The 23165-nt window shown below is 31.5% G+C and overlaps 3 protein-coding genes across 3 annotated transcripts; all 3 read left to right on the top strand.

Moving 5' to 3' along the window:
* The first annotated feature begins 379 nt into the window (after positions 1–379).
* Positions 380–13108, top strand: LOC132719287 (putative ammonium transporter 1). The gene is made up of 11 exons (XM_060703042.1): positions 380–608; positions 3258–3347; positions 3791–4018; positions 4591–4697; positions 6843–6980; positions 8173–8406; positions 8719–8872; positions 9313–9392; positions 11310–11436; positions 11923–12060; positions 12484–13108. Exons 1-11 carry the CDS (start codon positions 479–481, stop codon positions 12600–12602), a joined length of 1545 nt encoding a protein of 514 aa, XP_060559025.1. The 5' UTR covers positions 380–478; the 3' UTR covers positions 12603–13108.
* Positions 13109–15770: 2662 nt separating this feature from the next.
* LOC132719286 (protein THEM6-like) lies at positions 15771–17060 on the top strand. The gene is made up of 3 exons (XM_060703041.1): positions 15771–15807; positions 16191–16402; positions 16821–17060. Exons 1-3 carry the CDS (start codon positions 15771–15773, stop codon positions 17058–17060), a joined length of 489 nt encoding a protein of 162 aa, XP_060559024.1.
* Positions 17061–18470: 1410 nt separating this feature from the next.
* LOC132719283 (protein THEM6-like) lies at positions 18471–20957 on the top strand. The gene is made up of 3 exons (XM_060703039.1): positions 18471–18744; positions 19511–19722; positions 20199–20957. Exons 1-3 carry the CDS (start codon positions 18537–18539, stop codon positions 20421–20423), a joined length of 645 nt encoding a protein of 214 aa, XP_060559022.1. The 5' UTR covers positions 18471–18536; the 3' UTR covers positions 20424–20957.
* The last annotated feature ends 2208 nt before the right edge of the window (positions 20958–23165 follow it).

Below are 23165 nucleotides of genomic sequence, written 5' to 3'. Positions count from 1 at the left end.
GGCACCAATTTAAGCCCAGTTTTTGGATACCGGTTTCATATTATGTAGACGTTTACTGTACAAGGAGGACAAGCCCTGTGATCGCTTACTTTTTTACGTTCATCTAGATATAGCAGTCAGTAAAATTTGTTTTGTGTTCGGATGGACAATTGATAGTGTGCAAATAAATCGATACGCAAATAATTAGGAAATTAATTCATTCTGCTGCTTTTCGTGATTAAAATAATTAAAATTTTCTTGGCTTGTAAATAAAAGGTTGCCCATATTTAATTTTACTTCATTCGGGTAGGTATCACAATGAGAATAAGACAAACAAATAATAATTCTGAATGAACATGAATTAAACCTGATAAACCATCTTGTGAATCAATAACTGAATGTATCTTTTATTAGATATTTGTATTCTCTTTTTCTAAGCTACCGACAAAGATCTGATCCTGAAACACAGAATTGTTTATTACTTTTGATACAAAGAAAAATGGAAAGCAATATGTCTGACACGTTGTTAAGACTAAACGAAAGCCTCGTACAAATGGAGAAAAGACGAGCTGTGGACGGTGAAAACATGGATCAATTCTTTCTGATTGTCATGGGATTTATAATTTACCGTAAGTTTACATTCTTTGCATTTTTGTTACAATTACCTCACCCTTGCCTTGTATATTCACGATTCTTCATAGAAATACTATACCTATGTCAAACTCAAGTTCATTTCTCTGTAATGATTATAGAGAGTTTCAACTCTAATTTTTTACATACATGTATCAGGAATACAAACTCTGTATTGTTTAAAAAGAATGCAATTTGTACTGTTTGAGATGAATACAATTTGTACTGTTTATGAATAATACAGTTTGTTTTGTTCATGAAGAATACAATATGTAGTGTTTATGAATAATACAATTTGTACTGTTCATAAGAATACACTTTATACTGTTTATGAAGAATACCAATTTGTACTGTTTATGAAGAATACAATTTCTACTGTTCATGAATTACTGGAAAAACAACTGTATATCTATATTTAAATTTGAATTCGTAGAGGAAGTCCACCAAGATGGCTAATTTCATGTTGATACTGAGTAGAAATAATGGCGACAATATTTATGAACGGCGGTATTGTTAAACTATGACCCAGTCGCAGTTACACGCAATCACTCTCATCTATACAATAATGTTGTTATTTATTGTTGTCTCTATTTAAATAATACAATATGTCACAGCTATTATACATGAATATTTATTCCTCTGAGCATCATTTTATTTTATGAGATATTTATTGAAACAATCGTTCATTTATATTATATCATTACATTGCAAGAACGCTATAGAGATGTGATTTGTTTTTCAGTATGTAGTGCTATATGTTCATGTGTGGTTGTGTTGAACTATTAATGAGGCTGTATATTAATGTATTTGATATATTGTAGAGATTTGTGTCGAGTTATTCTCTAGAGATGATTGCCTTCAAAATAAAAGATAGTTCCTTTAATGTGGAACTAATTAACTCATGAAGCTTATCATTGCGTGATACGTCGGCTTACTGTCATTTTTATATTTGAAAGACATGATTGAATTTATCAGGACATGTTAAAATCCGGAGCAATCTGTTTATGGAATTAATTTGCTTCACATTTTTTTCAGGATGGCATTTATCTAAGGAATAGTTTCTTTTAAAATATCAATTTTTCAAAACAAAAAGTCGTTTGGATTAGTAATTATGATAACAATATTTGATGTTAATAAAATGCTTGAGTGAATTTATTGCAGGAATATATTTGGTTATCTAAAATGCTACTATGTGTATCAAGAACAAATTCGAATGTGAATTTTGAAAATAATTGAAAATAATTTATTTACGTTTTGAGAAATGAATGTGACAAACATTTCGAAATTACTGGTTGTATTACAACAATTAGAAGTACAACAGGATATATTAGAGGGCAACATAGATACCCTGTTTCTTGTCGTCATGGGTGTAATCATTTACTGTACGTACCCGCCTTTTACTGAAAATAAATTGTTTTGATGTTTCATTCAGAAAGTCTTTTCACCATAAACAAAATTGTTTTTATTATAATTATGTAAATATCATTTGGAGCGATTGTCATTTTCCCCTCCGAATTGGCTGTCGATGTACTTGAATGTACTTCCATGACTCCTCCGCACCATATTTTTTCTTCTCGCGGCTGTTGTTTTATACCTCGCCAAAGACATTGAAATATTTTCTCCAGTCAGCTTACAAAAGGTCAATGGTTCAACTGACTAGAATATTTGCTCGAAGACATTAGATGTCTGTCTTCACCAGTAACTTTGGAAAAAAAACCAAACATATATTACCGATATGACTTTAAAACCTACCGAAAATTTGTATGTAGATTTAATTATAACCTGTTTCATGTTACATAAAACACTTCTTTTGCATCTGTGCTAAGCCACCCAGCTAGTTTGAGGAGGTGTTCATTACAAATAGTTGTCTTAATGTAAATGTTGATATAAAAAATAAACTAGCTTAAATTTACATTGAAAGTCTTTCAAAATTATATATTTTGACATACTGAGCTTAACAAATATTACACATGAATAGCTAGCTATTTGAAAGTTTTATATGATTATTTTTATGACCGCTCGTTCTGTCATTAATTAAAAACATCCGACTTATAAAAACTTGTTTGAGCAGGTATGAGGTATTATTTACAGTAAATAAATGCAGGAATCTTAATATTATGAATAGTGAATTTGTTGATAATGTATTAAAAGAATATATTAACACATATATAAAGATAACATCAACAACTGTACATTTAATGGTATATCAAAACGATATACACCTTACCATACAAATGATGGTTTACTAATTAAACTTACACAGATTTATTAGTGATATATTTGTTCTATTAAAACGAAATAAAAGCACGTTCTGAACTGCGTTAAATCAAGTAATAAATCATTAATAGCTGCTTTGTGATTTATTTGAGTTCATTAAGAACTTTGGAAACAATTTTGTTACTTTTTATTTTCATTCTCTTTTTACAGTAACAGAAATTATTTCATCAAAATTATTTCGCTCACGAATTACTATTTCAGTAGTTCTATCGCCCATGTTATATAGGTTATGACATATTTGTTACAGTTGTATTTTTCTAAAGCCTAGTCATTTATGTTACAGACACAATATTCTTTTGTAACATATACATTGTCCATATAACAATTATTACGTTATTGATATTACCGTAATTGCGTTATTCTCATTACAGTAATGCAGGCTGGGTTTGCGTTTTTAGAGGCAGGAGCAGTGAGGAGCAAGAATACGGTTAATATACTTATCAAGAATGCTCTCGACTCTTGTAAGTATACAATGTGTACGTCTACATCATATTGTACTCTTGGGTGTTAGTCTCATATAATGTGTACATATAACTTTGGCTTACCCCGATTGATTTAAAACATCGGCTGTGTGAATAATTGTGACAACATAAAATATTCCCGCTAGACTTCTTGAAATAAACGCACTTTAAGTAGGATTTGATGAAACAGCGCTCTTTAAGTCTTTAAGTACTGTATGAACGAAACGACGTCCTATAGCACCTGTGTGGATGATAAAGCGCTTTTTATGTTGTGTGTGGGTGAAAGGACGCCGGGGATAAAATCTATCTATCCTCATTTCTGACATTTCTTGTACATAGTAATGTGTATCATATGTTAAAATCATTATATGTTATTAGCTTCAACATAATTGTAGCACATAGTTTCATTTTTAAGTATTTTTTCATGTCATTTATGTTGGCAGTTTTTGGAGGAGTGTCATACTGGCTGATTGGCTACGCTCTTGCGTTTGGGAAGGGCAACTCGTTCCTAGGATACACCTACTTTGCTCATAGTGGCCTACCAGACAATATGTATGCTCATTGGTTCTTCCAGTTTGTATTTGCCGCCACGGCGGCTACCATTGTGTCAGGAGCTGTCGCAGAAAGATGTGATTTCACCGCCTACCTTATTTACAGTACCTTAGTTACCGGTAAATATTTCACAATGTTGATATAAAATATAGTGTAATGGTGCATTTATGCATGCATGTGTACCCCTTGTGGCTGACGGGTTGTCTTTAAGGGCTAAGGCATCAGAATTGCAGCCACCGTTTTCCCTGTGTGACCGTAAGAGGCGACTAAATGTGTTCGAATAACAGGAGTCAATGCCTCTTTTAGCTCAAGCTGGTGAGATTGTTTTGACCCTTGGTGTTGCTTTAAGTTTGTAACACCCGAGGGTAGCCAAAATTATTTTTCCTGTTTCTGCGCCATATGATACAAGTGTGTTGTTACGCCGTAAAACTAAACAAAACAAACTCACAAACAAACAAACTGCATGTTTTTCTTTTACGTAGACATTCTCAGTATCTGAATAACCTGTTACGAAATTTATAAAATCATCACTTCTTTTCAAAAGACAGAGATGTTGGTAAAGTGATTCTTATATAAAAGGTCATAACAAAGTTACACTTAGCAACAGGTATGAAATGTGTGAACTTGTCACCTTACAATATATTAAAAATAAATAAAAGCCAGAAATATACTAGATTTATTTTCTCTGCAGGTTTTATTTACCCAGTAGTAACACACTGGGCTTGGTCTGATGAGGGATGGCTTGTAAATGGAGACACATATGAGATAGACGGGGAAATTGTTACTATTGGATACAACGTAAGTATATAGTATATAAGAGATAGATAAATATATAACCATTATATAATATATATGTTATTATAAAATTTGGAATGAAGAAAGGTTTTGCATGAATGTCCAATTCCTCTATATATTTCAAGTATTTGAACTCAATACAGATGTTTAAAAAGTGCGTAAAAACTGTTGACTTCGTAAATTAAAATTTCTACAACGTGTTACAAATTATATTGTTAAACATTTCCGTCACATTCACGATATAAAACACGGTTGTTCTTATATGTTTCAATAATTCTCAACATGTGATGAAAATCATTGATTTGACACATAAAAAAATGATGTAACAAAATTATTAAGCACAGAGTTTTACAGTTCTGCTAAAAACCGGCACATACAATTACATTTGATAGCTATAAAAGTTGTATTTAATGTAACGTTTTAATGAAGAAGCTAACATGAACTTCTGCTGTTCTACTTGTATCATCTTTCCCAAGGGAAACATTTTTTTCAACATGTTTCTATCTTTTATTTTATCATGCTACCCTTTATCCTTACCTGAATCAATATTAATAATTCAGCCTCTAATGTATCTATGTTTTATTAATGTTGTACTATCTAGTCATGAGAAGATTATTTAACTAGAACATGTTGGTTATACAACTCTTAATATGCATGACTTGTTTATTGATTAAGCATTAAATGAGGAAAGTACTACATGTACATATGTATTCAAAGAATAGTGGAATAAAGAAATGTGGAATAAAGGCGCTATTCTACTCATTTCATCAAGGCGTCGGTGTCGGCGTATTGTTACACTTTGGTTAAAGAAGTTTGCTTGTAACTTCAAACCTGTCTGAAATTTTAATAGATCACTGTCAATCTTCAAAACTACGGTGTATTCGTTTGAAACTTTATGCATATCTTCGGGGCCATAATTGAAGAATACTACCAAAGCCACATGACCTTTGAGAACTTAGAAAATTCCTTGGTATTCTTTGAATAAAGCATCGATTTTTAAAAATCCTGATGGTATTTACTGGACACGCGATTCATGTCTTCGCTATTTCATAACTGAAGGTCACTGTCCTAGGTCAACAGCTCTTGCATGTTTTTTAAATGAATTACGGTCCTTTTAGACTTACGAAATTTTTGTCCATATTCAAGACTCATATAACTATGCACATGTAATGTATCTCGGATGAAATCTTCCTCATTTACCCAGGCTCTAGTTTTACTATCAAGCACTAAGAATAGTCGAGCTCGTTGTTCTACGGCAGCTCTTGTTATTGTATACAATTACCAATGAAATTATAAGAAATACTCTTAAGAAATATACATCAACACCAAATTCACTTTGTCAACTTCTAAGTTCAAAGGAAAAACATGTATCCTTCAATTGTACTCACATTATAGTGTTCATCTTAAATATAGTCAGCTATAAATAGGTTATGACAAAATACAATCAGCATTTTACGAAGGATAGCTTTGAGAATTTAAGGTATAAATTTTGCAGCTTGTGTGTTGACATTGATTTAGTCGGGATAGTGCTATCAGCATGTCCCATATGGTTATACCCATGGTGAATAATTCATCAGACTGTAAAAGGTTTTTGTATTAGACAGACCTTGTGTACTGGTGTAATGACCGTCGGAAACTAACATTTCATTGTGTGTATTTTTTTCGACGAGCCATCCGAGTATTTACGTTTAAAGTATTATGTTTTTGCTCGTTCGTGTTGGAAGCTAAATGCCTAATGAAACACTCTCGAATCCCACCCTCGGACAAACCAGTACTAAGCAATGAGTGTAAGGTTATTGCTCATAGAAACAACGACATGCCCTTACGGGGTTTGAACTCACGCGTCCAGTATAGTCCGACGGTATCCACAAATATGTGTACTTATAATTTGACGTGATTTAAAATTTGACGTTAGTATCAGGTTTACATTTTATATCTTAATATATATACGATCATATAGTCATAGAGCTTAACAATAAGCTGAAATTAACTGAAGAAACTTGTAAACAGGTCGTGGGGAAAGAACTTGAAAAGAGCTTGAAAGTTATGCTTTTGTTATATAAGTAACATGATATTGTCATGCTTACATGTACTAAAATGTTTAATACCTTAGGACAAGTGATTTCAATAAGACTTTGTATACTTCAGGATTTTGCAGGAAGCGGGGTTGTGCACATGGTAGGTGGTATTGTTGCATTTGTCGGGGCTTGGGCTCTTGGTCCACGTATAGGAAGGTTTGATAACCGTACTGGAGAACCCCTTGAAATCAGAGGACACTCAATTCCGGTAAACAGTGACAATTTTTACACCACTTAAACTTCCTCTGAATTTCCAAGAACCTGTTCTTAAATATCATTATACCGGAATGACAATTTTATGCATTATAAAATTGCAAGATAATTGTTTCCAAAAAAAAAAGAAGCACAACCCACTATCTACAATAATTCAAAGTGTTCTAAAGTGTTTCTTACAATAATTTTTGCATTTTTTTTCTTGTACATGTAGCATGGCGTTTTTGTGTTCATCTCTTTAACTTGACTCAGAACTGCGAACGGTCTACTTTTCAATGTTTTGTATTCTTCCGCAGTCAACCCACAAACGATCTACTTTTCACGCTTAATTATTCTTCGTTCATAATCAATCTCTGCAACATATCACAATGTTTCTGTGAAGCACACATCGTGATCTTGTAATTACAATTGAAATCAGGGCAGTAGATATATGTCTGATAATTTAACTCAAATCAATAGAATATTAACGAGTTTGATTTAACCTGCTTATTGAATATAGAACCATTCAAAATGGATACAAGTCAGTCATTGACACTGCTTATATTTGAAACTGTGAAATGTTGTGGTAATAGTTTACGTAATATTAATCAATTGTGGTCCATGGGGAAATTTAAATGCTTGTGAAATACAGAATAAGTTGTAATTGAGAATTCAATATGTTACATTTTCATATTGTTGTATCATAGTTTGGGGACCTTTCTGTTGAAAATGTGTCGGAGTTCAATCGTATACATATACATGCACAGTGCCTTAACTGGAGTGTAGGTATTAGTTACCCGCACTCCAGAGCATGCCCAATGATTGGTTCATTTTTGCTGGGGTTTACTTACTGTGATGGCAGAAAAAAGGAAAGCGACAGAAATATCATATTCAGATGCTCGTTTCTTGGTTCCTTTTTTCTGGGGTTTCATACTGTGACAGCAGGGAACGTGTTTTTATGTTTGACTATTATACAAAAGAGAAAGAACATCAAAACACTCGGCAATCTGATTAATACTCCCTCGTACAAATCAGATGGCCTCGTGTTTCGATGCTCTTTCTATTACTTGTATGTATGAAAACATTTAAAATGGCGACATATAATCGCCTCACATGTATTTCCCTCGTCCATATTCATTTCAATAAATTTCTTCTTTTTTCAAAGTAAATAAAGTATTGATGTTGTTATTATTATTTTATAATTTCAGTTTGCTTCTCTTGGTGGTTTTATCCTTGTATTTGGGTTCTTTGCTTTTAACGGATCTTCCCAGGGTTCAATCTCAGCGGAAGGAGATGGCGCTGCAATCGCCGTTGCTGTCGTGAACACAGTATTGGCAGCAAGTGGCGGTGCTTTTACAACATTGATTATGAATAAGATTAAATACTTCGGTGACAAGAAATGGAGTTTTCTGACAACGTTAAACGGTTGCCTTACTGGAATGGTATTCTGTCTAATTTTTTCACTGTTTCTTTACACATTTTATCAACAAATATCTTTCGTCATAGATATGTTGTTACAGATATTAACTCGATTTAGTTTAGTCGTTATTTATTGACTGCTTCAATTAAGTAATAATTTGGACGGCATTCGTTTATAAGATTATAAGAGAGAATATTACATAGCTTTATTATAAGACTTATCACCACTAGAACATTAAGAATAGACGAGTGCTTTCGTTTCCACACGTTAGATACTCAAAAAACATATATTTCACATAAACGTTACATCACATATTTAAGATTAATATTGGCAGGTAGCAATATGTGCAGGCTGTAACCAGTTTCAATCCTACATGGGTTTTGTTATTGGTATATTTGGCGGTGTTTCATACATGATATTTACATGGCTCGTTGTAAAACTGAAAGTTGATGATCCCCTTGATGCCACTGCCGGTAACTACATGTATCATTTATATTCTTAATAGAATTTGTTATGTAATTCACGTGTTATTTTTATCTCAACAAATGTGCTTGAATAGTCCATAAAATAGTGAAAATAGTGCAACACTTAAACTGTATAATTCTCAAAAATCAACAGCAATAAAATATGGTTCATATAAATGGTATTTGAGTAACGTTTTTTGAAACTATAAAGGAAACCAAAATTAAAAGCTTTTGAGAAATAAATATAAAAGCATTTTAAAGCTTAATTGACGTTTAAGACCCATTACATATTGTGCAATTTGCTGTTCTTCACCTTTTCTTTTTCAATTTTTTCAAAAAATAGTCCTGTCTTTTTTTCTCACATTTTTTCCCAAAACATAAATGTTTAAAATATATGTGAATATAAATTTTAAATGTTTTAAGATGAAACAAATTTTTTTTTTAAAAATTTCATTTTTTTGGAGGGGACTTTTTGGTGGTGTTGATGTCCATTTTTTCCAATGATTTGGGAAATTTTATACAAATGGGCCTGCGGTCTGCTTACGTAAGAAAAAAAATTTAAATTTTAGAACGGCAAAAACAATGTTTTTTGTAAAAAAAATATAACATATACACATATTGGGTACTTCTGCTTGTAAACTCCTTTTAAGCGTATCTTTTAAAAAATGATGTTACTGGTGATACAATGTTAAAGGCTCATATAAATAGCTCTGTTTTGCTGTAGAAACCTTCTAATAGAATTTATAATTCTGCACGTTTGTAACGTCGCTTTTCATTGGATAATCGCGCTGCTGTCAATTTATGATGAAGTCTCATTTTTTATTTGTTTGGGTCGTCAGACCAAACAAATAATGGTAGCAAAATTTCAGACTCTGATGCTGTTAATTGCAAATGCCGAAAGTAGTCCGCTTTTTTGAAGCGGTTACTTCCCTTTATATGTACACTAACGCCGAAAAATTCAGGGGAGATCACTGCGTAAAGATGGTCAAATGACAGGCGCATTAATTTTCAAGCAAAATAGTTCCCGAATGGTCGAAGATTTCTAATATTGTTTTATTCTTTATAGATATACATGCTTATAGTAAGCTCCATGATTATTTACATCTGTGTTAAACAACAGTTAGTTAATATGATTTTCTTCAGGACGTTAACATATAACTTCACAGTGGCCGAGGGGTTTGCGCGCTCGCTTAGGAAGCGAGAGATCTAGAGTTCAAATCCCAGCTAAGGCAACTTTTTTCAAATTGTTTAAGTCAAATAAACATTGAATTGAATATCAGTGTTGCAATTAGTCTTATAGCCAATTTACTACAATTAAAACGCTGAAAACCATTGGTGGCACTATACAAAAACAAATTGGTTTATATTATCTCACAACCTTCATACCTTTCTGACATTCTGAGACCCAAACAAATTCAGCGCCTTCCGTGCTTTAATTTTCTCTATGCTTGCTGTATAATAAATTTGTTATAAATATTTGTAATAGGATATATGGCCGTATATAAGCGGCTATTTGAAGTAAAACCCTCGCCTAGCGACGACTATTACTATTACAATGTAATTTGTTTTAATCTACAATGTTATACATGTATGTTGATAAGACAATTTATAAAGATGATACAATAGTAATTTATCATTATAATCATTGAGGTAAGATAATGTAAATGGAATTGATAAACACCAAAGTTTTTCTGTCATGTTAAGCTATAGCAACATGTAATGAACCAATGAATCATGTTTCAATATGGTATTAGAATATGAGATTTACCAGTTATCAGATAATTATTTTGTACTTTAATCTATTTTTATATCAATTAACGAAACATCATTCATTGCTGCAACTCGTTGATTCTGAATGCAAAAGCCTTAAATTATCAGAAAATTGTTTATTAATTATATTGAATCTGAGACTTTTTCTGTATTATAAGAAAGAAAATTGTGATAAATTCGTTGAAATAATCGCTGAAATATAATTCAGATATTTATTTCACAACTTATCAAACATACTTAATGACCTCCAGGCATTTGCGCGTCGTGATGTTCCAATATATAAAAAAATCTGGTTTAAGTTTTGTCTTTAAAATCTTCAAAACAACTGTTACTCATTCACTTGAATGTTAATAAATAACTAAGGATCATAATTGAATCTGACAAGTTATCATAAGAACTCCATCCTTCGTGTAACAGTTCCTCTTCCGTGATTATTCATGCTTTTTATTTTATTATTGAAGGTATCTTCCCAAATCCCATTACTCTGACATGGATTTCGACTGAATAATGATAAACTTAAAAAATTCCTTGTGCACTATCCAAAACTCTTAATGAATGTTCTCTGTTATTTCCTACAATATGCAGTGTCTTGTTTTTCGACATGTATCAATATTGACAGTAGTCGAGCGCGTTGACCAACCTACAACTCTTGTTTTATCATTATATTACACTTTCAATCGTTACTTTACAGCATTTAGGATGGCAGCTAGCCGGTCTTTGTGCGATATTTGTGTGGTCAGCCATTCTCAGTATCATCTTATTCTTCACTCTCAAGAAAACAAAAATGCTCCGTGTTTCTTTTGAATATGAGATGAAAGGTGTGTATTATGTTTTATAATTTGATGATGTTTGTAACATCGATTTGTTTTATGTTATTTATGTACCCCGCTGCTGCAAATATGTCTTTAATTTTCTTTTTAAGCCACCTGCAAAACAAACATGCTCCGTCCAACCAAATCTTGGCAAGTTACATAACTGTGGCTTCTATTTTCCACAGTTATTTTCCCATTTAGCTCTTAGTTATGCTACTACGGCAAATTGGACATATCTTAAGTTATAACTGTACTTTGTTGCTATTGCTGTTGGGTTTTAAGTAACACCGACACTGTAATGGTCATATGGCGAGGTTCCAGGCTTAATAGTGGCGGAAGACCTCATGTGCCTATCCGTACATTATTCCAGGCACGAACTTGCACCTAAGTAGAACCACTGACGTTTCGTAAGACAACATTCAGAGAATGTGTTATGTTATTATGTTTGATAGAAATTATGCGGGCAATCATAAGTATTGATTTGTGTATTAGGTTTGGACATACCAAAACACGGAGAAACCGCGTATCCAGCGGAGGCGTACGGTCATGGTTGGGGAGAAAAGGGCGACACTTTAGCTGGTCTGGCGAAAACAGCAATCGCATCTAGTACAGTAACAGCCATCAATGAAGGTTAGACTTTCATTTTCTGAAAATCATTGTATAATAATTCTGAAAAAAAATATTGGTTGTTATAATCTGTATTTAATACATGAAAGACATTCATAAGTATTCAAAGCCAAAAAAATCTAACTTAGACTTAAAACAAATCAAACAGTAAATTCGATCCTGGTTGACCTTAAAACAACAAACGAGCTCTTTAGAGAAATTATATATTCTGTGAAACCTTTAACACCTTTGAATGTTTTCGTAAATATTGTTTAATATAACATAGATTTGTTTCTTGTTCAACTAGGAAACATTGATTTTCGTTATTCTTAAAGAGCTCCACGAGTGTCACGTTGTAACAAGCAATTAAATGTCCATTAGATAGGTGTGGTGAATTACGTCTTTCCTGTCAATAAATCAAAAATAACATTTTGTTATAATATTTAGATGTTTCGATGAGATTACCACAAAAAGCAAGCCCTGGAGAGAGTCCTGAAGTTGATGCCATGAATAACAAAAATGGTCACGTGAACAAGTCATTTACTGGATCATCAACACAATTATAAATTGAAAATTCAGAAGTTGTATATATGTACATGAGTATTTCAAATACGAAGTAAATGACAAAAAGCCTTTAAATTCCTTATGGATGCCATTAAATAATCTTACAAATATTTTACTTACATTGTACACATGTATATTGAATATTGTTTTTATATAATATTTTTATCTTCAGTTATATTTTAATATTTGTTATATCACATTTTGATATCTTATACTTGAAGCTGATATTTTATATATGTTTTATAGATAGATTTTCAGCGTTTACTGTCATTCGAAAGCACATTTCTTTTCATCTGTTCAATATCTTTAAGTGATTGTCAAATATATACGCCACTAATCTGATACTGTCCTCATCTTTACTAAGTAACCCTTCACTTGCTTTTACTAAATTTGTCGATTATAAACATTGAAAGGGTCAATATTTTGTACAATGTATCATATATTTTAAAGAAAACATTCCTTGTATATCATATAATGTTTTCTCTCATTTTAGTCATATTTTGTGTATTTGGATAATTTTTTACACTAATAAAATTATTTATATAAATGTTTGCTTAGTTTTCTGTGTTACTCTGTATCGTGACAGTATAGCCATATTCTCTTGACTCTGGATAAAAATTGCAGAACTATATAAACAGTAAAAGTTTAGCACCTAACTTTGAATTCAATTGTATTAAACCATATCTTCTATCTTAAACTAACGTAAGGATGGTCTAACTAGCTGTTTCGGGACGCTTAAATAAACTCCAGTATTACACAGTACTCAGTATAGTGTACCGTTTTTTATTGACCAACACAGTTTAGGTCATATGGCGACTTTCCAACTTTACTAGTGGAAGAAGACCTCTGTATTTCAGGCACAAACGGGCACCTGAGTAAGCTAGCTGGAATGCATACTCATATGAAAAATACGAAGACGACTCGAACCTACAGCTTTGAGATGCAGGTGTTTTGAAGTCAAATACCTTAACCAATCTCTCACGGACACACCTTTTAATATAGTAAAAAATAAGCAGCTGTGATTAGTCTTGCCTCCCTTATAACAAAACAAATGGAAGTAACAACACACAATTATCTGGTATAGTGAAAAGTCCGAAACGTTCCGCGCTAGCCTGATGAATTATCATGAACAGACGACCGATAACTTTACTCATTGTTTGGAAACGTCCAAGATACAAATGTAAGTAGAAATGAGTCGGATAAAAAAGTAACCACTAAATGCTTTGATAATATTTGATACAATAAACTGATATATGCCGATGATACTGTACTTGTAAAAGCAGAAAATGAAAATTATCTTCAAAGTACATGTATGTTACATATTCTTAATAACTTGTGTGTTACTAGTTATAAAATCCAACATTCTACGCTTTCTAAACTATTTATTGTCTAGATTATGTGATTGTAGATGTACTATTACAAAATACATTTGCTAATCTTTTAAATATCATTTTATTAAATGTAACTTTTTATATTATTTTCTTTAATTTCTCGAGACAAGTCAAGTCAAGTATGGTTTACAGTTAACAAAACTGCTAAAAAACTTTAAGGATGCTTTTAATTTACTTAGCAAAGGCTGTTCACAAGTCTGTGATATTTTAAATTTACATACGTAAATAGTATTACATTTTTTGTCTCTTATCAACTTACGGATTGGCAGTGTACATATGTTATTGTATTGTATATGTAAACGCAAAGGCCGAACGTTAACAGTTGATGACTTCAATGACCATTTTAAAAATCGGTTTTGATTAAAAATATTAATTTTTAACTCGGTTGCGAATCAATTCTTGCAAATTATATCAATTACTCTCAGCTTCCTGGTACTAGCCAGAATCCGAGTAGCTCGGTCTATCCGAGCCTGCAACATTTTCAATTATTCTTACTATAGGGATTCCGTTTTTATCTATTTCATTTAATGAGCCATAACTATATTCGAAGAATATTTCATTTTCAAACTGAGAAGAAATATAAAATAGCTATGTCACGGTTTTGAACATCTTCAAATAACATTTACATATAATCTGGGAGACAAAATGATATTGCACGAGAACAGAGACTCCTGTCCATAAGTATTTCCATTTTATCCTGATTTTAGAAATCAATTTTAAACAATATTATTGTTGCTGGCCAGATATAAGTTAATTAGAAAAATTGTATATCGGTTCTACTGAGTTAAGTAGTTTCTTTTTATTTTGCAGTGAAAAAACTCGCATCTTATAAATAACAACCTTTGTCAGAAACATTATTCTAACATATCCAACTTTTATTCATTGTTGTATATTTGTAGAAAGGATATGTACTTTATTTACGTTGTTTAATTGTGACAATTGTTAAAGTAATTTGACTAACTTTCTCCAGACAATATTTCATTCGGCATTTCTGTCAATTATCATCTTTGTATTGGGCATAAATGTGTATGTTTAATGCTGAATAAAATTGTGTGTTGTATAAACATATATTATTGTATTAACATACAATGTTATTCTATAAACATATAATATTATTGTATAAACATATAATATCATTGTATGCTTAATGCAATAAAATAATTGAGTATTGTAAAGGAGTAGTGTAAATATCCAATACCTAAATTTAAACTTTCAGGTTTAAAATGTCATATAGATTTGTAAAATATATTTATAGACAATAGGGTACACAATTGATCAATTATATATGCTTTAATAAAAACGAATGTTATGTTTTGTGATTTAATAAATGCGTTTAAACATGGGAGCTACACTTTTATTTGTAATTTTCTGTGTAATCTTTGGTGTATTTTGGAGTTTTGAATCACTAATATGTTCATTGATTGCACTATTTCTGTGCATACTTTATGATATGTATCATTTAGTTAAAACTTTTATTTTCTCTTGCTTTTACAAAATAACGAGACGATTTAATTCAAGAAAGTTAATGGAAACGAACAGTTTTAAAGGTATTTAACCGTTTATGGTACATTTTATTACTCGAAAAACTAAATTTGTTATTCAAGAATTTATTTATTTTGTGCTTAATATTTAAAATATGTGTATCATTCATGAGTAATAATACAAAAATATTCAAAACATTTCCAGGCCAGTCTGTGTAGATGATTTCAAACTATTATAAGGCTTTCCTCGTGATTAACAATAGCTTATAATGGACAACTAACCACTTTTAAATAGAAGATGCATGGTTTTAGTGTTGGTGGGGAGCGAGAGGGATGTTACACTTTTTTTATTATCCCTCATGTACAGACTCATTCAAGCTGAGACTTCAGTTTTCATTATTATTATTACTAACAAGGGATCATCCTTTTTCCAGATTTTATAAATCCTGCTAACTGCAAAGATACCGTTGAACTCGACAACAAAAATTGAAAAGATACCATTTACCTTTTGTATTTATAATGCACAAGTCTGTATGAATATTTAAAATATAGATGAAACAACGTGGTAATTTGGTATCATCATTATCAATCGTCTCAGTATTGTAAGTTATTTTTTCATACTAAAATCCAAAATGGACTGATTCAAATCACAGATTCAGCATAGTTATTGTTAAAGTTGGTTGCCTTTTAAATGTCTTATAATCTTTTTTTATTGCAGTTTTGTGTCTCCCAACAGACACAGACTTTAATTTGCTTCTGACAGAAAGATGTCTGTTGAGAGAATGCGACTTTGCTCTGCTAAAGTTTTGGACAGAAAACTATGTGTATGATGCTTTAAGCTCACGAAAGGCGGAGCTACTTCAATCAGGGCGATATACATGCTTCAAATATCCAATCAGGGTGTTTGAAGGCTTTGATATTGTTACTAAAGTAAGTGTAATCACTACATGAATATAAGTTATAATATAAGAAGTGTAAGTTTGACGAAGAATACGTGAATTGCAAAATTAATACAAAAAATATTGATAAGAGTATGTGTTATCATAATGTCACAAGCGATACTTTTATTGAAACCATTAAATGAACAGTTTACCATAGCAAGTTGCTGTCAATCTCATTTATTTATTAAACACAATTATATGAATGAAAAAAGGGGTAAATTCCAATTAGCCACTAAAAGTATAAGAATAAACTTTATGTGATGTTAAATATTTCGGATGCTTGATGGTCTAATGGAGCAAAATTCGTTTGAAGTAATCATGAATACTGGTAAAGATCAAGACATTGTCGATTTATTCATTTATACATGTGATGTATTATGTCATTTACTGTGTTCTGTATATTTCAGATATCATTCATTGATGAAAAATCGTTTTATGTAACACAATCTATTCTAAGGAACGCCGATAAATGTCTGTGTGCCACCGTGTTATCTGTTCATCAAATTGTCGGGACAAAGATGTCTACATTATTGGGGAGCAAAAGTACCACCTTGAATAAATCCGAGTTTGAAAATGTAGTAATAACGTTCCAAGAATTCCATTCGGATTATTTCAAACAAGTGAAAGATTCCTGGAAAGGTGTTTGATGGTAGAAAATAATATATGAAACAAGTAGTGTCGTCTAATAAATTAATATAAAAATAATTTGTGTTTGAGTTTACCTTGTGGTTGCTTAATTGAGATTCATATACTTCTTTATGATCGGGACACAAATACTTTTTGCCCATATTCCAAGGAAACACTTGAAATAAATGTTTTTATGACAAGTTATGTACACAACATGTAATGTTTAAATGTTTCACTAATATAAGCGCCACTTTCTTTTTCATTGACACAGAATTGACATTGAAATAATAATCATGATATCAATAATAATAATAATAATAATAATAATAATAATAATAATAATAATAATAATAATAATAATAATGATGATGATGATGATGATGATGATGATGATGATGATGAAGATGATGATGATGATGAAGATTATTTAAAATATTTAAAGAGTTTATCGAAGTTGAAGAAAATTTACTGAAAGTGAGCACAATTTTGCGACAATTGGTTTCGTTTCCTCACAAATTGGAAAATTGTTCCTTCTTTATTCCTACTTAGTGACATTTATAAAGCTAACTTGTTGATACTAACCTTTATGCTTTTTAAGCAAAATATTATTTAAAATATCAGTTGTCATTAATGTTAGGCTTAAAATTCTCTGTATATATATGTATGTTCATGACATGGTCAATTAAATTTACAGAATTTGTAATTTCCGAAACGGTGGGTTTTTTTAAAAGGTGTTTACATGTTTAAAGTTATCAATGTAGGTCATTTATACTACATTAATACACTTGTTACTAAATATAGTAACAAAATTGCCTATGATTTCAACTGATTATGAGTGTCACGTGACCTATTATGAGTTTGCGGCCCGGGGCCGAGAACTAGTTATCAGCCCGCAGAACATGTGCACGTGCACAAACTGAAACAATGACGTCATATTTTACGTCATCAAACAGTTAACTGTAAAAGTGAAAGTAGGTTATCAGCACGAATCGCTTTATTTTATTATGAGAGCTTAAGCGTATTTCGTACAAACACATTTTTGTTACTATTGAAATTTGAAGAAATAATACGACAAATTCATTCCGAAAAAAAAAATGAAAATAAAACTTGCTTCTAGATTCTACTGCTTTGAACACACAAACAGTAAACATCTCTGTACAGAACAGTAGAAGTGTAGACAAGAATTTCAACGAAAGAACTTCAAAGTATTTGTTTTTTTTTTTAAACAAATGCTACTATTAGATCTACCAAGTGTATTAAAGACATTAATACACGGCAGAGTAGGGCCGGAAGGTGATAATCGGCCCTGAAATGAATAATGCCCTCGGGCTGAAGCCCTCGGGGCCATTATTCATTTTGCGGGCCGATTATCACCTTCCGGCCCTACTCTGCTGTGTATTAATCTCTTACTATTTATATATATAGTTTTTTAAAGTGACTGATTTTAAACGGGGAGTAGTTTACTTTTTTCATGATTAATATACAAGGACAGCAAAATGAATTATACAAATATATTTCTGGTATTAGTTTTAACATTTTGTGTGTTATGGATGTTCAGTTCATCCCTGTGTCTAGTGTTTGGATTATTTGTAAGTTTAAGTGTTGATATACATGCAATATGGAGAAATGTACTGGTCCTTTACTTCTGTAAGATGAGACGGAGATATCATCCGAAGAAAATAACTGATTCCAATATATTAAAAGGTAAACATTATTGTCTTTTTGACATGATATGAACGGTCAAAGCAGATTGGCAATGTTTTAATTATATTTATAAAAGCTACAGCTTGGAAATACGTGGTGTTGAAGTGAGTTTGTGTGTATACCCAAAATACTCAAAAATGTGATTATGAAATTAAATATATACAATATCATACACAGAATAACCATCTCTTCATGATCTTGAATTAATAGAATGTTTGTTTTTCGAAAGGCAATGTGATTACAAACAAAATATAATAGATATATAACAAAATCAGTTCCAATTTTCAGTGTAAAGTCAAAATAAAGATATATACCTCTAAACCGGAAGTTTTATTAAAATTGGTTTTGCATTGCATAAAATACTTATATCATAGATTTGCGCTCATCAGCATACAATACCATTATATAATTACTAGCTCTTGACGTTATTTTTCTACATTAGTTAGTCTATCCTTTATTGAGACTTACGCCCCCATGATTGTATTATGCACTTGGTTAAGTAGAACTCATTTTTGACTTTATGTAAATGAAGAAACTAATGAAATCAAAGGTACGACTTACTTGAATGATACTATTATCACTCATCTTTGTCGGTTGTGGATGTACTTATACCTTGTACCTATCAAGATACATGTAAATTGCATATTATACCACGTCTTTATACTATTAAAACTTATCACAAATAAATATACTTACATTTATATTTGTCAAGAATAACTTTCCTCTTGAATAACAGATATAAATATTGCGTTTTCTTTCAATACAGTAATATGTTTACCAACCGATGTAGACACCGACCTACAACTTACGAGTGGACGTCTTCTGAGAGAATGTGGATTTGGTCAAAGAGAATTCTGGGTAGAGAATTTCGTTGAAGATGCCGTGGAACGTTTAAATGGGAAGATGAAAGTTGAAGCATATCATCTGTCATATGATACTCCTATTGAAATGTTTGAAACATTCAAAATAATAGCTGTGGTATAAATGTTTATATCAACTCAAATATACTACTGGTAATATAGCACGTAATACATAGCATGCATTATCGTGTATCAAAGTTTCATTTAAGATATTTATATATCGCAAAAGCAGGTATCAAATGCTATGTGGCAGCCGTAAAATGTTACTCCGTACTTCACTTCAGTGTTGATAATTTTTCTGGTCCTTCGGGATCATTGACTCCACAAATCACTTTTTTTTCAGATATTAAAATTTGGAAATACTAGCTTCGTTACAGGTTTATCAATAAAACTTCAACTAGCTTATATTTGTACCAATTTACAAAGTTTCATGACCATTCTATTTGAAACTTGAATACTGTTTGTTTCCTTTGTATTTCATATTGTGCCGGTATTAAGCAGGTGATATGTTACAAGAAATTACATAATGCCAGTATATTATTTGATTGCAACGTCATTTTACACGAGACTTTTTTTTTAAAAATTATATTTCAGGTAATATACTGGGATGACGCAGCGTTCTATATGAAGCAGACGATAGTAAGAAACAGAGACAAGAAGCAATGTGCGACCATTTTATCCCGCCACAAACTCACAAACGTTACGACGAAACAAATTCTTAATTCATTAGATAAATGTGATATAGAAAGTAAACCGGTTCCACCAGACCTGTTACAGAAACTACACACGCTAAGTGGGAACTTTTCTAAGAAACAATAGCTTTTTACTACTTAGTATCTATACCTTTGTTAAGTATACTTTCTTACGTAATACTTAAATTGCACTAATGTATACATTCACAATAAAATAAATGTACTTATATAAGTGTTGAAGAACATTATTAGAGGCATTACTGAATGTTGTTATCTGATTACACTCCCGTGGTGTGCGCTTAGGGGCGCTTTAACATGAAGATGCGTCTACACTAAAAACAGTGTTTTGATATTTAATATACTGATAAAAAATAATAAAGATGTTGCGTCATATTTAAACGGCAAGTGTTTTTAAGAGACTAACTTTAGAGCGAGCTGGTGACCGAAAAAGATCTAATAAATGAAATAGATGAAAAGAAAATACTACTCTCAACTCAATTGGAACACTTTGACGATTACTCACGATCATCTCGGACTTAACACGAATTAAGAATAGTTTTACAAAGTGACAGATTTTAACAATTCTTTGTTTAAAATGAATGTCATAGAACGAAAAATATTCTTGATGTAATATTCTATTATCTGCACTTTAAATTTTGTCATAGCATATGTACTACGTTTATTTTTATATTTTGTAAATATTTGTTATAAATAAATATCTTAGATATTTACAGGTATTGCGTCCTCTGTCCTATATACATGAAAAACCATATACTGAGCTACGTCGACAAATATCAATATGACTTAGTATATAAACAATGAACAATGCACTGTTTAATGTCAGATCTATAAATTTACTTAATTCAACTATTAAACTCAGTCAACTACAACCAGTATTTACTTACTATTCGTTTATTTACATTATTAGTTTATTTAGCGCATGTTACACCGAAGTACAGCATCTGTGTTCAAAGTCCTTAACCGAGGCAGGAAAGTTGCTATTGCTCCTGCTCTGTGTTCCAATCGTAAAACATCATATCTAGGATAAGTAGCTATTGCAAGACATAATAGCCTGATGATTTGATACAACCGGAACACCTCGACGAAAATTCCTTATGAAAGGGAATAAAATTTGCGATTAGATTTGTTATGGTGAAACTTAAAGCAAAAACACGACAATTAAGTTTTCTACTGATATACAAACACCACCCTGTTTGTATAAAATCCTTTAGGAATTTAATGAATGCAAATCATTCACAAAATTATCCCTGTCAGAGCATGAGTAATGAGTGGTGGTGACCTGTACAGGATTCGTTATCCACCTCAGTCCTGTCTTTGCTGTATTGTTATTAGCTAAATGAATTCTTATAAGAATGGTCAAAACTTAAGGTCCGATGGTTTTGTCTTATATTCTTTAATTGTTATACATCTCTACTCAACCCAAATAATATGTATATCTGTATATAATGTATGTAACAATATATGAGTAGACTGTAAATAGGTGGAGCTTGCTTATAATAAATGTAATCACTACACACAATTAAGCACTAGAGGACCCTTCATTAAAAGTCCGAGCGATGCATGGTCTAGTAGTGATAATCAGGACTAAAATCCAGTAGTTGTGAGGTCGATATCCCCGTACTCCAACTAAATTTACTAACATTACTGAGGTTCTGTGTAATGATATTTTACAGCTTGTAAAAAAATAACTGTTTTCCTCGATTTGAAGTTACTCTATATAGGATGCACTATGCTCCCAATATACACACCGTATTACCGACACCAGTAATGACAGATTTCCTGGAATGAAAGCAGAAATCTAAAATTTACTACAGGTAAGTTATAAACATGGTTGGAATATTTATATTACGCAAAGAAGGTCAACTTCATTGCTATAGACTTATTGTCTAGGTTTTTTCCCCCAGGATTTTTGGGAACATGACCCATACCCATGAAATTGGGAATTTCAGCGGTGTTTTGTTAAAAATTGGGAAAAATGCATGACTAAAGTTTACAGTGATTAAATGGATGCAAAGAATTACTGTCTAGGATGGCATCATCAAACATTTAAGCACTATTACAACGAAAAAGCCCTTATTTTTAAAGATTTTAGAATTTTTATTCAACATTTTTATTTTGTAAATTTCAATTGGGAATTTTTTCTGTAGATTGGGAAAATAATATACTATTTTCAATTGGGACGGCAATAAAATACGCCAAAAAAACCCTGTTGTCCATTGACTTTAGATACTATACGGTAATTTTGGACTCCAATTCTTTGAGCGAGTTAAAATAACATGAAAATGTTACATACTCAAAATATGCATATTGGCAGATTGAAAACTGTAAAATAAAATTTATTTAAACTTTGAATAAGCTTAGATTATGGAAATAGATAAATAATGGGCGGAACTAAACACAATGGAATATGGAAAGGAGATCAGAGGTATATGAAACCTGCATATCACGGATATGACGTCAAGAAGGAAAATTTAAAAGAGCAGGCCACATATCCTAAAAGTGATTATTATACTATTACAGTATTGACCATGGGTAATGCATTACCTTCACTTTGAAGAGTATTCAAATAGGCTAGAATCACTTGCCAACTGCATTGAAATTGAGGGGCGTGGGTTCAAACCCAAGAAGTGGCAACTTTTTTTTCTTTTTCTTTTTTTTCTTTTTAACATTATTTATGTATCTCTCTGGTCCTTTATGGAAGAAAAAAGGGTTAGATTTAAATTATATAATTTTTGTAGGTATTTATTTGCTAAATAATGCCAAAATTTACAGCAAATATGATACCAGATATTTTCAAAGTTTAATAAAATAAAAACTACACTGTAAAGGTATTTTATATTTCGCATGA

The sequence above is a fragment of the Ruditapes philippinarum genome, unplaced genomic scaffold, assembly GCF_026571515.1.
Source record: "Ruditapes philippinarum isolate M1 unplaced genomic scaffold, ASM2657151v2 ctg1306_1_1_1_1, whole genome shotgun sequence".
Lineage (NCBI taxonomy): Eukaryota > Metazoa > Mollusca > Bivalvia > Venerida > Veneridae > Ruditapes > Ruditapes philippinarum.
This window is presented reverse-complemented; position numbering and strand designations above follow the sequence as displayed.

What these genes read in the sequence shown, in the direction of transcription:
- LOC132719287 (XM_060703042.1), top strand. Translation starts at nt 479, where the DNA reads ATGGAAAGCAATATGTCTGACACGTTGTTAAGACTAAACGAAAGCCTC. An exon ending in ACGGTTGCCTTACTGGAATG is followed by an intron (nt 8,407 to 8,718) that starts GTATTCTGTCTA and finishes TAATATTGGCAG; the next exon opens with GTAGCAATATGTGCAGGCTG. An exon ending in TTTTGAATATGAGATGAAAG is followed by an intron (nt 11,437 to 11,922) that starts GTGTGTATTATG and finishes TTTGTGTATTAG; the next exon opens with GTTTGGACATACCAAAACAC.
- LOC132719286 (XM_060703041.1), top strand. Translation starts at nt 15,771, where the DNA reads ATGCATGGTTTTAGTGTTGGTGGGGAGCGAGAGGGAT. An exon ending in TGGTGGGGAGCGAGAGGGAT is followed by an intron (nt 15,808 to 16,190) that starts GTTACACTTTTT and finishes TTTTTATTGCAG; the next exon opens with TTTTGTGTCTCCCAACAGAC. An exon ending in GCTTTGATATTGTTACTAAA is followed by an intron (nt 16,403 to 16,820) that starts GTAAGTGTAATC and finishes TGTATATTTCAG; the next exon opens with ATATCATTCATTGATGAAAA.
- LOC132719283 (XM_060703039.1), top strand. Translation starts at nt 18,537, where the DNA reads ATGAATTATACAAATATATTTCTGGTATTAGTTTTAACATTTTGTGTG. An exon ending in TGATTCCAATATATTAAAAG is followed by an intron (nt 18,745 to 19,510) that starts GTAAACATTATT and finishes CTTTCAATACAG; the next exon opens with TAATATGTTTACCAACCGAT. An exon ending in CATTCAAAATAATAGCTGTG is followed by an intron (nt 19,723 to 20,198) that starts GTATAAATGTTT and finishes ATTATATTTCAG; the next exon opens with GTAATATACTGGGATGACGC.